Source organism: Vigna angularis, chromosome 11 (genome assembly GCF_016808095.1).
Source record: "Vigna angularis cultivar LongXiaoDou No.4 chromosome 11, ASM1680809v1, whole genome shotgun sequence".
Taxonomy (NCBI): Eukaryota; Viridiplantae; Streptophyta; class Magnoliopsida; order Fabales; family Fabaceae; genus Vigna; species Vigna angularis.
In genome coordinates this window covers 9,669,621-9,685,705 of record NC_068980.1, presented here as the reverse complement: position 1 = coordinate 9,685,705, position 16,085 = coordinate 9,669,621, and the positions used below count along the sequence as shown (strand labels likewise).

Below are 16,085 nucleotides of genomic sequence, written 5' to 3'. Positions count from 1 at the left end.
CACATGGTTCAATCCTCTCTACGTGAGAAGAAAGACCATTGGAGTTTCAGGATGACCCCCAAGACTGAGCTACCATGCAATCATTCTACACACCACCAGGGCACCACCATGTATCCTCTCCTTGAGGATCATGGAATTACGTCCATGAACCATACTGTTACTTTGAAACTTAACCCAAGACATGAATAACCGGATACCATCATATTATCACAATGAATCCAACATATCTCATACATTCACATACTTCCCCATAAATCACATCATTATAGTTCACAACCATGTTCAGATGCATAAATTCAAATCCAATAAAATCCAATCATCGCAGAAATCATACAAACTGAATATATCACAAAATAAATTAACAATTCTAAAATATCACTATAAATGGTCACTGGAGAAGAATCAAATGTTTGACGAATCAAACTCACCATAAACGCCAGTACATATGACTAGTCACAACTTACTGGATTAGACCAGGGTTGCTCTATGATCAAGGATGTACCAACTCCAGTTTTTAAGATTCCTCTATCCTACCATCACAATTATAATTCATAATTTCGTATCTACCATAATAACATGAATTCATTCCAACGAGACATATTGCACAATAGTTTAACAGTACTTAATATGTACAACAAGATTTAAGTTAAAAACCTGTCGAGTAGACTTCCAGGAAAGAGAGGTGCGTCACAATGGACAACTTAAGTACCAAGTCTTTCCTTAGCCAAAGTGTTCCTCAACTAGTTTTTAACAAATTTTTTATTTACAGATTCAAAATAACAACATATAATACTAACACCGAAATTCAATTTAATTTAATTTTCTAATATATAATATATTGTATTACTCATCTTCCAATCTTCAAAATACAACTACACATAAAATTTAAGAATATAATTATTCAAGATTTTACTCAATTCAAATAAATTTACTATTTCGTGAAACAATTTCTCTTCACTCATATCATTAATTAAATATCTGAACCAATCAAACTAATTAACAACATGTTTAGATCATGTGGTATAATTTTCAGTCCAATCCAACGGTTAATAAGGCAGAACTCATAATTTTGTATAAATGGTCCAAAGACAGAAATTAAGCAATATTGAGATCCCTAAGAAGATACGAAATTAATATCTCTAAATCTATAACTCTAATTTCCAATCTGAACGGTCAAAGTAATTCACTATGTGTTAGAAACTACATATTAAAATTTGCGGTTGATCTAACGGTTAACTAGATAGATATTGAGGTTTTACCGAGGTAACTCAGGGACAAAATTTTAAGTGGTTTTCGGTTATACTCAAAATGCGGAACGAATTACTCTAAGCACAGACATCTAATTACAAATCGGAACGGTCAAGATGACTTAATATGTCTTATGAACTACATACTAAAATTTGGGCTCAATCTAACGGTAAATAAAATATATCTGAAGTTTTTACCATGATAACTTAAGAACAGAAATATAGTGTTCATCAGATTTTTCAAACCTTCAAAATTACTTTCTCAAAACATAGACTTCGAAATACAAATCCGATCGGTCAAAGTGTAGTAATATATCTGAGGGATCATATATCCAATTTTCAGGTTGATCTAACGGTCAAATAGGTCAGAATCTATATTTTACCGAGAGGACTCAGTAACCAAATTATAGGGGTAATTAATTTACTCAAACATGCAAGGATTTATTTCTCCAAGTAGAGACTTCTAATTGATGATCCGAACGGTCAAAGTGAAGAAATAGGTCTTAGGATTCATAAATTAAACTTTTAGCTAAATCCAAAGGTAAAAACAATTAAAAGAAAGGTTTTAGCACAGTAATTCAAAAATAAAAAAGTTATAATCATAAAAACTAAATTTATACAAGTGAATAGATAACTACCATTACCAAAATTTTAACATGTTCATAACTCATATTCATGATCATAACATGTATAAAAATCATATATAAGAAGGATTAGCTCCCCTACCTCTATTCCAGACTTCTCTTGCTCCGAATTCGTTTTCTCCGAAAATCCTCTAGAGCCTCTACTCTTCTTGCAACTAAAATTTCTTCCTAACTCTTTCTTCTCTATATTTCTCAAGGTTTCTCACTTGATTCTTCCTCTCTTTGTGCAAAATAGTCTCCCCCCTAATGGCTATTTATAGTCCAAAATTTTTACTATTCATCATTTTTTTTAATTTTAATTTTATTATATTAATTTCTTAATCACCACTTACATAATGGATTCATAATGGATTCCTTAATAATGACCTCAAATATGAATGCTTTCTCCATTATCAATATTTTAAATTTTTTTTTTATTATTTTTTTTTACAAAAAGGTAGAAAAGAGTTTGAACCCATCACCAAAATTTTCTACCAATTAAGTTACCAAAATTTCTTATTTAACTTTACACATTTTATAAACTTATTATATTTTCCATTCACAAAGAAATTTATTACTACTAGTAATAAAATTATTACTATTAAGGTAAATATTTTTCTTGGGTCTTACAGGTCCATTATCACTTTGCTTACATTTTTATGAAACAAATCTTATTATGTTTATAATGCAATATTTATTCTTTTAATATTCTAAATACGGTAACTTTCACGTATTTAATAAAAATGTATTGCAATATTATTCGTTCATGTGAAAATTAATTTATAAAATGATTGAGCCTAAGAACTAAATGAGTAAGTATAGAAAAAGTACTATTTTCTTTAACATTTACTTCAGATTTTCAATAACTTCGTATACGAATAAAAAAAATAGTAATTTGATATTATTTACAAACTAAAATCTTAATTGGAAAGAAACCTTAAGGAGAGTCTTTCAAAATCATCTCCTATTCTTTTATATTCAATTCTTCAAGAACAAGTCATTAAAGATATTTAAATAAGTAAAGGAAAATATGGAGCAACTAATTTTGTTTATGCATTTTTCAACTAAATTTTTCAATTACCACAATTAACTAATATTAAATGTCTGTCATAATTAATTGACTATCTTTGAAAAGAAAAATCAAAAGATTAAATAATTTTGTTAGAATATTTTCAATGAACCATATCTTGAATCAAATTAAAAAATGTGAATATAAATTATGATAAATTTTACATTTTTTTTTCATTTGCATACTCCATTCTATGGTCAAAGAGTCATTAGAAAGCAATGGTTAGAATTTCTTTCGAAAAGACTTTTCGTGAATTTCCATCAAATATGAGGATACTCGTTGTTGATACGGACTCTAATGTTCTTGAATGCATCAAGAAGATATCTGACGAATATTGCTATGAAGGTTAGATATAGAATACTAAATTGATCACTATTTGTTGAACTAAGAGATAATATTTGGTTTTTTTAATGATAATTGTAAGGTTTTTTGCAGTTATCACATGCACAGAATTGTTACGTGCTACAGAGATTTTGCATGAAAGAAAAGTGGGTATTGATTTAGTATTGATGGAGGTTCATATGCCAAAGATGGATGGTTATGAATTCTTATTTGCCAACCAAGAAATTGATGTTCCTGTCATCAGTATGTAACTATTCTTTTATGTTTTTCCTTAGATTTTGAACTTGTTTAACTGATCAAATTTACTATGTAGTGATGTCTTGGGATGATAACAAGAAATCTGTAATGAAGAGTATAAAACTTGGAGGTTGTGATTACTGGATTAAGCCTTTGCATGAGGATCAACTCAAGAACATGTGGACACATGTTGTTAGGAAGTCCATGAATGAGAATAGGATGTGAAGAGATTATTTTAGCGGGAATTCTGAATTTGTTTCTTCTTCTACTCTTGAAATTTCAAGGAAAGTTGATAATGTCGGTGAATCACCTTCAAGAAAGAAGTCTCGTATGGTATGGACACCAGAACTACATGATAAATTTGTCAAAAATGTCAATCAAATTGGACTTGCTAGTATGATTCTTTAGCCTTTCTTCTATTTTTCTCTATTCATTCAATATTTAGATTTAATTTATGAGATGTATGTATTAGTCCTTATTCCTTATGTAATAGGGATAAAATCAATTTAGAATATATAAGTAGATATAAATTTCTTTCTACTTAAAATTTAGGCTTAATACCCTATATTGTCCCCAGTTTCGCTCGAAAATGTCAAATTAGTCCATCCTTTAAAAAATGCGTCAATTCGTCCTCACTTAATAAAATTTGCATCAATGAAATCTCTTCCGTTAAATCCGTACAAACGGCGTTAATTATTTTGCATCAAGATAATTAACGCCGTTTGTACGGATTTAACGGAAGAGATTTCATTGATGCAAATTTTATTAAGTGAGGACGTAATTGACGCATTTTTTAAAGGATGAACTAATTTGACATTTTCGAACGAAACTGAAAACAAAATAGGGTATTAAGCCTAAAATTTATTTTTAAACATGATTTCACAATTTTTTTTATTATAAAGAGGTTTTGTACCTTTGAGTTAAATTTGAAGTACACATTTTAAACATGATTTCACAGTTTTTATTGTTACCTTTCAGATGCTGTGCCAAAGAAAGTTCTTGAGCTCATGAATATGCCTGGTTTGACAAGAAACCATGTTGGTAGTCACTTACAGGTTTGTGTCATTTTACATGCTTGCACATGTTCAAAGTAAATACATTTATGGTTCGTAGATCCTTTATTTATTAAACATTTACAACATTATTGATTGGCAGAAATATAGAAATACTTTGAAGAGAAAACCTCAGCAATCTGCTACAGATATATCACTACATAATCATCTTCATGGAGAAGAAGCTTTGAATATGGCACTTGATCACCCAATGGCTCCCTATACTACTAACTTTGTTTTTCCACAGTCCTCGAAAACTATGCCTAACAGTGTTTCAGTAGATACATTGCAACAACAGCAGGAAATGCAGCAGTGGATGGAGTCTTTCTTTTTATGAGTTTCTATCATTTTTATTGTACAAGGGAGATTAGTTTTTCTTTTAAATTCTTCTTTTTGCATAAATTTTATACAGTTCAATGTAAAAGGGATAATTCAGATTTGTATAAATTCGTCTTTTCGCAATCAATTAAAGAAAATATACTAAATGCATATTTAGATTATAAGTATTAAATTCTTCTTTTCGCAATCAATTTAGATTATAAGTATTAAATGTGTATAATAAATAATTGACTGTCTTTGAAAAGAAAAAAGATGTGAGACGATAAAAAGGTTAAATCGATTCTGTTAAAATGTTTCCAACCAACCATATCTAGAATCAAATTCTAAAATGTGAATATAAATGATATTAAACTCTTTTCACTTGCTTGCTTCGTTTTATGGTCAGATACATCAAATAGAAATGACCAAGAATTGGTTATATTCTTGTTATAATTTATTAAATTAATTTTTACGATTAATGAATAGTGTGTATAATAATTATCTTCAAGAAATAATCTTTTAAAAAAAAATTAGTTTTAATAACCTATTATTAGTTAATATAACTGATGTCATATGTCATTATCAGTTATGAATTGTATTTTAAAACTCTTATGAATCAAGAAGATATTTTCGCAATCAATTAAAGAAAATATACAAGTGTTTTTTTTTATATCAAATATTATCAAGTGCTCTTAAAGATTCATTAACTTCTCTCAAAGTTTTAAAAATTTATCAAAGGTTATGCTCCAAAAGATTTTAAAATGTTTTTGTTGTAGTAATGTTATATTTAACCAGATTATTTATAGGTTTGTGGTTGCTTTGTAACTAAATAGTAGTTCTAGTTGTGTTTTTGTTTGTTTGTGAGAGTTTATAAAGTTAAATATCTTCTTATATAGTTAAAGAGTGGATAAGACCACTATACTCTTGAAATAATCATGAGTAGATAAGACAAAGATTTTTTTTATATATAATGTAAGATTGAAATTAATATTTTCTAGAATTTTGTAATTGTTGTTTATTTTGTATAAACTTGTGATCGATAACAAAACTATTTTTTTTCTTGAATTTAAGGTCAATGAGATATAAAAATTATGCTTTTTTTTCGTTATTATTATTATTTTTTATTGTCTTTTCTAATTGTTGTATTAATTAGTTCAAGAAAAGTACCTCTAATTTAATAAAAGCCTACCTATTTTTTTAACATCTTTTACATGTTGTATTAGTACAATTTTATCCATCAATAATAAGAATGCACCTTGGTGATAAATAAAACCTACTCAGAGAAAAATGTGAACAATAAAATAATGATTTAAATGTTAGAGTATATTTGTAGATAGGTTTTCTTTCTAAGACTGACAATTGAAATCAAAATGAAAATCAATAAAACCAAAACAAAAACTCAAAGAAAAGAAGATTAAAAATACTAATGGTTATATAGGAGGTATTAGTTTCTCTAAGAACAAATTTAAATATAATAACTTTGTCTTAAATCACCTTATAAATTCTTATTTTGTATTTTACTTAAATCAAACTTGATCTTTTTAGTTTTATTGATACAAAGTATTTAATTACTTTGCCAATTATAATTATATGCTGGTCCACTATCACCTTACTTACATTTTTTTAGAACAAATCTTATTACGTTTAATATACAATATTTATTCTTTTAATATTCGCTAACTTTCTCGTATTTAATAAAAATATACTGTGATATTATTTGTTCATACGAACGAAGATTATTTTATATAATTATCCAGCATAGTCATATAATAAAAAAACATGTCATGATAACATAGAAACCTGTTTTTCTATACATTAACGGTAGAAAAAAATACAATTTTCTTTAACTTTATTTCAAATTTGATCTAAATCTAGTTTTTATTTTTTGTAAATAACCAAAATTTTTAAAATCACAATGTATAATCATAGGATCAATAAGAATCCATATTCATAGACACCATCAGTAATTGCTTTTTAATAACTAACTGTTTACTTAGTTAACTTTCTAATAACATAAATTTTTAATATTTTAATCTCATTTTGCTTGTTCATCCATTTTCTAACTAATTTTTTTAATGACCCAGTTTAGTTAATTTTCAATTGTAACTAAATAATCAATTCATCATTAAATTTTTTTTTTCTTTTTATTTCTAAATTCTATATTTATATACTAAATAATAAATTCATTCTTCGGTAATTAACGGTGGAATGTTCTTCAATAATTATCGACGGTCAGAATCCGTTGTTAATGGTTACCGACATCTGTATTATCGACAAAATAATAATCGTCGGTAATCCGTCGATAAATGTTTATTATCGACAGAATTTGACCGTCTGTAATACCAGTTCTTATTGTAGTAAATGAAACCCTCACTTGAAACTCCTGCAATTCTTCATTTCCATGTCATTTTCATTTTTTAATTTCTTCTATACATGAACCACTCACAGCACGACATATGACAAAGTCAAAAGTTTTAAAAATGAGTGTCAAAATATCATTATCTTTGTTTTTCTGAGTTGCCATAATTTATGTTGTACAAGAAAATTAGTTTTTCTTTGTTTTGAAATCCAATGCCTTCTTTGAAGATTTTCCTTTTTTACATTCTTCATTTTGTATAAATTTTATACAGATATTATTTGGTCTTGTTGATTTTTTATAAATATTTTAGTAGTTCTTGATAATCCTTAAATTAACATTACGTTATTTTAGTGTTTGACTAATAGTAGTGAATATTGGAGTTGGATTGCACCACTTAAAGTTATATCTTTAATTTTTTTACGGTAATTTTTAATCTTTTACTTTTTAATATAAAATGTATAACATTTATATGAATATTTTTATATTTTAATAAGCTTCCTTTTTTAATCTTCTAAATTAGAGAAGTATACTTTGGTTTTAATCAGTTATTACCACTCACTAAATTAGATAAGATACTATTGAATTGAAACTCTATCATACAATAAACAATCTTTCAAATTGAACTAAAACGAATTAAATGTTTTCTGATAACTTAAAAAACATTAAGAAAATAAAATTTAGCGCTTTTAATCAATTACATAATTAGTTAAATTGTTCTTCAAATTCAAAAGATTCTAACAACAATATAATTGACTATATAAGGAATTAACCAATTAAATATTGATGTGAATGTCAAATTACCTTTGTAAATACTTTTGCCTTCCAAGACTCACAATTGAAATCAAAATTAATAAAACCATAACACAAACCGAAAGAAAGGAAGATGAAAAATACTAATGATTTTATAGAATCTATTAGTTTTTCTAATTAACAATTTTAAATACGATAACTTTATCTTAAATCATGTTATAAAATCTTACTTTGTATTTTACTTAAATCAAACTTAATCTTTTTAGTTTTTTTATACAAAATATTTAACTATTTGTCAATTATAATTATATGTTGTTCCACTGCCACCTTACTTACACTTTTTTTTGGAACAAATCATATTACATGTATAATACAATATTTATTCATTTATTATTCTAAATACGTAAATTTCTCGTATTTAATAAAAATATATTGTAATATTATTCTTCATGCAAAGGTTATTTTGTATACAATGATGGAGCAATCATATAATAGAGAAAACATATCACAACAATATAAAATCCTGTTTTTCTATACATTAAATGAGTAAGTGTAAGTGTAGAAAAAGTACAATTTTCTTTAACTTTACTTCAAATTTGATCTAAATCTAGTTTTTACTTTCTCCAAATAATCAAAATTTAATTTAAAATCACAATGTGTAGTCATTCAATCAATCAGAATGCATATTCATAGATATTATGATTAATTTCTTTTATAATAACTAACTGTTTACTTAGTTAATTTTCTAATAAAATAATTTTAATATTTTAATGTCATTTTGAGTGTCATGCATTTTTTAACTAATATTTTTAATGACTCAGTTTCGTTAATTTTCAATGTTAATTTTCAATGTTAATTTTCAATTATAACTAAATAATCAATTCATCATTAATTTTTTTTTTTCTTTTTATTTCTGAAACTTATATTTATACATGTAATTAATATTTTCTCCATTAGCTACGAATTCATCATTAACATCTTTTTCTCTGAAACCTATATTTACTTAGACATATAACAAATATGTAACAAATATTCAATGCATGATAAATAATTTCGTTTGAAAAGAAAAAAAAACATTTGAAATAAAAAGAGTAAATCAATTATTTTAAATTTTTTAATTTTAAAAATTGGAGTGAGAATAAGTACTTTGGTTTTAACCCGTTATTACTGCTCATTAAAAATTAGTATAAAAATGATTTTTCTTTTAATTTTCAGCTAATAAGTTATAATTATTATTAATTTGAGTAACAACTTATGTTTTGGCAAATGTATCTAAGAGATATTCTAAATAATGTTCAGTATAAGTGTTTGAACAAAATTGTATGATTATAAAATTATTGAAGAAAAGTGTTCAGATGAATGATAATACCAACACCCAAACATAAGTTAGAGATTAAAAAAAACTTAATTGGTTGTAAAATAATTTAATCATATTGTTTGGTAATTTCTATTCTATTTATAATTTTTATTTATTTTATTATTTAAATTGTATTAAATAATTTAATTAAATCAAATAAACAATTTCATTTAAAACTGCATAGCATTCTGAAAACATAGTTACAATCCAATAATATTCTACAATTCTTTTACATTAATAAAAGAACTAAAAATTAATTTTACTGTTCTGGTTTAAAGTTAAAATGATTATAGGTCAAAGTTAATGAAACTGATTAGAAAATAAGTATTAAATTTGTTATAATTTTATATTTTTTGTATTTAATGCATAGTCTATCTTAATTTTATGATCACACTGCAGTTTTCCTTTTTCTATTGATAACTTAATAAGCAAGAGAGAAGATATATTTTGGAGGCGTGAAATTCCTGTTATAATGTTATAGATATGATAAAATGAGAAGATGAAAAACTAAAATAAAGTCTAAATACCATTTCAACTACCTTAATTATTAATATTAAAGTTTAAACAAATTTAAAATAATTAAAAATTTGTACAAAGACTATAGTTTTTTTAGTTGTGCTAAAAAAGAAATATGTCAATAATTAAGGTATTGTGTACAAATAGAGTATAATCAAATAATGAATTATGTATTTCAATTTCATACTAGAGTTTAGAATATTTTTTTATGAAATTTTAAGAGATTTAGTTAGGAAAATATAAGAAAACCAAGCTGTTTAATTTGAAAGTATCTTTAACTTAGACATCATTGAACCAAATATAACAAGCCTCCAATAGAACAAGATTAGTGATATAAAAAATATTTAAGAAACCAGAAATATAGAAGTAAAGAGATATTGGTGTTTGTTATGAATACAGTTCATTCAAAATAATAATAATAATAATAATAATAATAATAATAATAATAATAATAAAACCTTAAATTTAAATAATTTCCAATTAACTATTTATGTTCATTTAATTACTTTTATCTGCATTTAAATAATTTCCAATAGAACCTAAATGCAATTTTCAAACAGCAACTTAATGGGATCTCATTGGTTTCAGGGAACTCAACTACTTGCAACCTTTGCCTACCTTTGTCAGCTATTGCCATGTTCCTGGTCTTATATTATATATAACATGACTCTCGTAAAACCAACTTTAAATAGCGTTAAATATGTTTTTAGTCCTTGAACTATCAAATGATTTTAGTTTTAGTCCCTCCTTCAAATTATGGTACATTTTGATCCTTGTCCTTAAGGAAACTATAATTTTTCGTCTTCCAAAACGAACGTCATTAAATTTAATCTGATATGGCTAACGGTGTGTCACATCACTTTTTTTTTCTGAAACGTGGCTATCTGTTCAGGCCGTGAGACTTCTCTCTCTTATTCATCTCCATCATCCTCTTCAATGCCTTCAATGTCGTCAACAATACCGGCAACAATGCCATCACCTTTTTACGAAATCGCGATTCCAGAAAAGGGAAAGGAAAGGAGACTTTCTCCTAACAGCGTGGCCTTGTGCCATGGCCAAAGAGGAAGAAACTCTTCCTAAATCCTCTTTTTCCCAAGGTTGGGTGGTTCACGAGCAAGGAGCAACAGAGAAATTGGGAAAAAGAAAAATGGACTAGGGTTTTTTCTAGAGTTATATGGAACAAAAATTCTAAAGGAATTTTTTCCAATTTGAAAGAATTTGTTGTTGTAAATTGTGACAACTTGATAAATTTGAAAGTGGACCAAGACTGTTAAATGTATAGTTGTTGAGGTAGATAATGCTTTTCTTTTTCAGAACGAAACTTCTAATTTCCCATTGAAAAAAGATAAAAAAGAATCGACAATGATGTTATCAAGTATTACTGAAATCATATATGTTGTATCATATAATTTGATCACTATAAGCATTAAAAACATCAATTAACTACATTTTTATATCAACAGAACAAACACATAATATTTGACAGTACAAATATGACATTCATCCATGGGCATGGAGATTTCATGTGAGCCATTTTGTTCCTAGCACCAAACCTACTGGACTAAAGAATGGTGATACAGGAGTTTGTTACAACATAATACATTGAACCAAGCTCAAATCTAGCAACAACTCTCTCACAGTAAAACAATACAATGAGCTATTGAAGTGGCTAGAGAAAAAGAGAAAATATGAAATCACACCATATGGAGGAAATTGCGGCAAGTATAAAAGAAATATCTAAGATGCAGCAATAACCTTGGAAGAACTACCTCTATGTTTCCCCTATCCTGCGATAGCAGAGCTCTGATTAAACAAGTGCATTTTTTAGGAGATAGTTGTGCCACAACTGGATGGGTCCATTTAAGGGTAGTTTTTTGTTATAAACCGTAAATCTGTTACAATAAAAGGGTTCAATGGGATACTTCAGAGGATTCTTTGAGAATTAGAAAGTTATTAGGAGCATAACAAACCTCTCAAAATATCTAGAAATTGCGCCATTCTCTGAAAGAGATATTCCTCACTAATCAATAAAGAATTATCTCTCCTTCTCTCTTTGTCAAGAATTTGTTGTTGTAAACTGTGACAGCTTGATAAATTTTTTTCCTTCATCCCTTTCAAGAAATCTTGGGAAGCTTAAAACACTTCAAATAAGCGATTGTAACAAATTGGAAGAAATTGTTGGAAAGGAAGAGACAATGAAACATGGAGTAAGTGAAACATTTAAATTTCCTAGTTTGTTCTCACTAAAATTTATTCATTTGCCAAAACTTAGTTGTTTTTATCCTGGGAAATACCACCTAGAATGCCCTAGATTAGAAAGCTTAGTTGTGTACTTTTGCTGTAAGTTGAAGTCACTCACATCAGAATTTCACTGTCACAAAGAAGCAGTTATACATAGTGATCAAAATTGTTCCAATTATGCGTCTACAACAACCTGTGTTCTAAGTTGAAAAGGTGACTAAGCATGGCACAAACAATTTTTACTTTTCTTTTCTTATTTTCCTCCTAACTAACACCGTGCATTAATTGATTTGTCCTTAATTGCTAGGTTGTTGTGCAATTATCTTGTTGTGCAATGCACATTGCCATAAAACCTCCTTCACAAATTAAGTTTTCTCGGTCTAATATCATATCCCCTTGAACTTATGGTGGGATTGGTTAACACCATAAATTTTATCTTTATATTTATGAAAGAAAGAATCAGATACACATTTAGTTAAAATATCACAACTTGAAACTGCATTGGAAGATGAATAATGAGATGAGCAAGTTTCTGTTAAACACAATTACAAACAAAAATGTAGGTTTAATTCAAAATGTTTGGATGTTGGGTGCGTAATAGGATTTGTAGCAAGAAGATGATGTACAATTCTAGCAATGATGCACGTACTAACGCTAACACACACGGTAATAGAGGTTTAGAGAAAATATATAGCGCCATAGATCACAGAAAACAGATAAAACTGTCTACCATCATTCTCGTATAACAACTTATTTGAACATAAACCAAACTTCAATCCCGAAGTTATCTGAATCACCTCATTCAGACACTAAACCATTGCCAAGCAATACATTCCATTGCAACCCAATTCAGTAGATGCTAGATTGCAATATTATCTTCGTGTTATATAGAAGTTATAAAACACATTGATTTTATTTCTTAATCATGTAACTCGAGAAAAAACCCTAGTCCATTGTTTTCCCAATTTCTCTTTTCTCCTTGATCGCGGACCACCCAACCTTGGGAAAAAGAGGATTTCTTTGCAATTGTGATTTTGGTGGTGATAAACGTCTAAAACCTTCACTCGCGGGGTGGCGCTGAGTGAAGAGCTAGTGATTCTGGTTGTTCGGAGAAGGCGACGACATTCTGGAAGTGCAATCTAGGCAGGGCTTCTTCCTCACGCAACACAGAAAGAGTTTTTTCCTCTTCCGTCATGGCACAAGGTCACGCTGCTAGGAGAAAGCCTCCTTTCCCTTCTCTTTTCTGGAATCGTGATTCGTAAAAAGGTGGTGGCATCGTTGTCGGCATTGTTGACGACATTGAAGGCATTGAAGAGGATGATGGAGATGAATAAGAGAGAAAAGTCTCACGGTCTGAACAGATCACCACGTTTCAGAAAAAAAAAAGTGATGTGGCACACCGTTAGCCACATCAGATTAAATTTAACGGCGTTGGTTTTGGAGGACGAAAAATTATAGTTTCCTTAAGGACAAGGATCAAAGTGTACCAAAGTTTGAAAGAGGGACTAAAACTAAAATCGCTTGATAGTTGAGGGACTAAAAACATATTTAACCCATTTAAATATACAATTGGCTGACCATTTTAAAGCAGAGCAAGTTTTGGTACATAGTCATCCTTTATCAATCTTGAATATGCTCGTTAATATAAATAACCTGTTTTTTTATGTATTAAATGAGTAAACATGTAACTGATTTCTTCACTTTACAAGTGATACCAACATGAGAAACATAGAGGCATACGTGGATAACTAAAATCATTGAAAACTTTATATATTATTTGTTAGATGTTAAGTTGTGTGTTTATGTTAATTGGGCTTAGCCCATTCTGTATTTAGGGTTTAACCCTTATCTTACATTATAAATAAACTACCCTATGTGTATGCTAAACACATAAGGGAGATTTCTCCTAATCTTCTCTACTATTTCATATGGTATTAGAGCCATGGTTATAGCCTATCCTAGCGAGTTCTATGTGGGCATTCTATTCTTCTATTCCACCCGTAATCGGGCCGTTATCGGACCACCCAATTTTTACTATCACGCACGAGATGTCTATACCTCGGCGTGAAGGGGGTGTGTTGGAAGTCTCACTTCGACTGGAGATAAGGCCAAATTATAATATATAAGTGAGGTGCAAACCTCACCTTACAAGCTGGTTTTGTGGGGTTGAGTTAGGCTAAAATCCCACTTTCTAATATGGTATCAGAGCCATAGTTAAAGTCTATCCTAGCGAGTTCTAAGCGGGCATTCTATTCTTCTATTCCACCCGCTATCGGGCCGTTATCGGACCGCCTAATTTCTACTATCATGCACGAGATGTCTATACCTCGGCATGAAGGAGGTGTGTTGGAAGTCCCACATCGACTAGAGATAAGGCCAATTCATACTTTATAAGTGGGTGCAAACCTCACCTTACAACCCGGTTTTGTGGGGTTGAGTTAGGCTTAAAACCCACCTTCTAATATGGTATCAGAGCCATGGTTAGAGCCTATCCTAGCGAGTTCTATGTGGGCATTATATTCGTCTATTCCACCCGTAATAAAGCCGGTTTTGTGGGGTTGAGTTAGGCTAAAAGCCCACTTTCTAATATGGTATCAAAGCTTAGGTTTTGTTCCAGCCAGTTCCACAGTCTCTGGTACCCATCGCCGCCGTCGTCGCCGCAGCCGCCGCCGGAGTTCTAGAATCGACCGACGACCATACCATTCGGATCGCCTCGGCCGGGCGACCACCGTGGTGCAAAGATCGCGGCAAACAGACCATCCACGCGCCTCCACGCGCCGCCGCAAAGGTCACCAGATCCGCCTCTTCCCATCGCGCGTTGCCGGCGAGATCCGCCGCCGACCAGGACCGTCGTGATCGCCTCCTTGTCCTCTTTCTGGATCTGTTGTCGTTGCGTCAATCGGAGCACTTTGGATTTTTTTAGGGTTTCTCCCTCTTCATGGCTGCCCAACTTGATGATCGGAGTCGGTCTCGCCAGCCAGGTAAAGGAAGTCCAAAATGTGACCACTGTGGCAAGCTAGGCCACAAAATTGATAGATGTTATGCGCTTCATAGACGTCCTCCTCGACCTATAGCAATGGGTAATTCTCATCCACCTCCCCGATCACCGTCTGCAAACCATCCTACTTCATCAAATACCATAAATAACCCTGTACTCTTTCAGGAATTTCTCAACCGTAAAAACTATTTTTCAATCTTTTTTCAATGAAATAAAAACTCAGTTTGGGGTTTCTATTCGCACTTTACGCAGTGATAATGGCCGTGAATACCTTTCTCAACCGTTTAAACATTTCATGGCTTCTCATGACATTCTTCACCAAACCTCATGTGCCTATACCCCTCAATAAAATGGGGTGGCTGAGCGCATAAATAGACACCTTATTGACACAACTCGTAACCTTCTCATTCATGGTCAAGTACCCTTACGTTTTTGGGGTGATGCTGTTCTCACGGCATGTTATCTTATCAATCGAATGTCATCTTCCGTCCTAGATAACAAAATCCCTCATTCTATCTTATTTCCTCCAGACTCTCTACATCCATTACCTCTTAGAGTTTTTGGGTCTACATGTTTTGTTCATGATTTTAGTCCTGGTCTTGATAAGTTATCTCCTAGGTCTCACAAATGTGTCTTCTTAGGATTTCCACGGTCACAAAAGGGCTATAAGTGTTTTTCCCCTTCCCTCAATCGTCATTTTATCTCTACTGATGTCACTTTTGATGAATCTTCTTTTTACTTTACACATTTATCTTCTAGTTCTGTACCTCTCCCTGTTACTGTTGATATTCCTCTTATCTGTGATCCTCCTGGTGATGCTCCACCCATTTTGTCTCCTCCTTCTTTAGACTCTCATTCACCACAGGATCGTCCTTCACCACCACCCCTTCAGGTTTATAGTCGTCGCAATTGTCTCCCTCGTGACTCACTTCCAGTGCCGCCTCATGTGTCTCCTCCGGCTCTAGCAAATGAGTCT

General features: G+C 30.2%; 1 protein-coding gene across 1 annotated transcript; it reads left to right on the top strand.

Moving 5' to 3' along the window:
* The first annotated feature begins 3,157 nt into the window (after positions 1-3,157).
* Positions 3,158-15,291, top strand: LOC108332839 (two-component response regulator ORR21). Its single transcript, XM_017568140.1, has 9 exons — positions 3,158-3,284; positions 3,375-3,524; positions 3,595-3,739; positions 3,803-3,912; positions 4,497-4,573; positions 4,674-4,847; positions 14,729-14,977; positions 15,035-15,092; positions 15,275-15,291. The coding sequence occupies exons 1-9, from the start codon at positions 3,158-3,160 to the stop codon at positions 15,289-15,291; spliced, it is 1,107 nt and encodes a 368-aa protein (XP_017423629.1).
* The last annotated feature ends 794 nt before the right edge of the window (positions 15,292-16,085 follow it).

What these genes read in the sequence shown, in the direction of transcription:
- LOC108332839 (XM_017568140.1), top strand. Translation starts at nt 3,158, where the DNA reads ATGGTTAGAATTTCTTTCGAAAAGACTTTTCGTGAATTTCCATCAAAT. An exon ending in CTATGCCTAACAGTGTTTCA is followed by an intron (nt 4,848 to 14,728) that starts GTAGATACATTG and finishes GTTTTGTTCCAG; the next exon opens with CCAGTTCCACAGTCTCTGGT. An exon ending in ACCGTCGTGATCGCCTCCTT is followed by an intron (nt 14,978 to 15,034) that starts GTCCTCTTTCTG and finishes GGATTTTTTTAG; the next exon opens with GGTTTCTCCCTCTTCATGGC.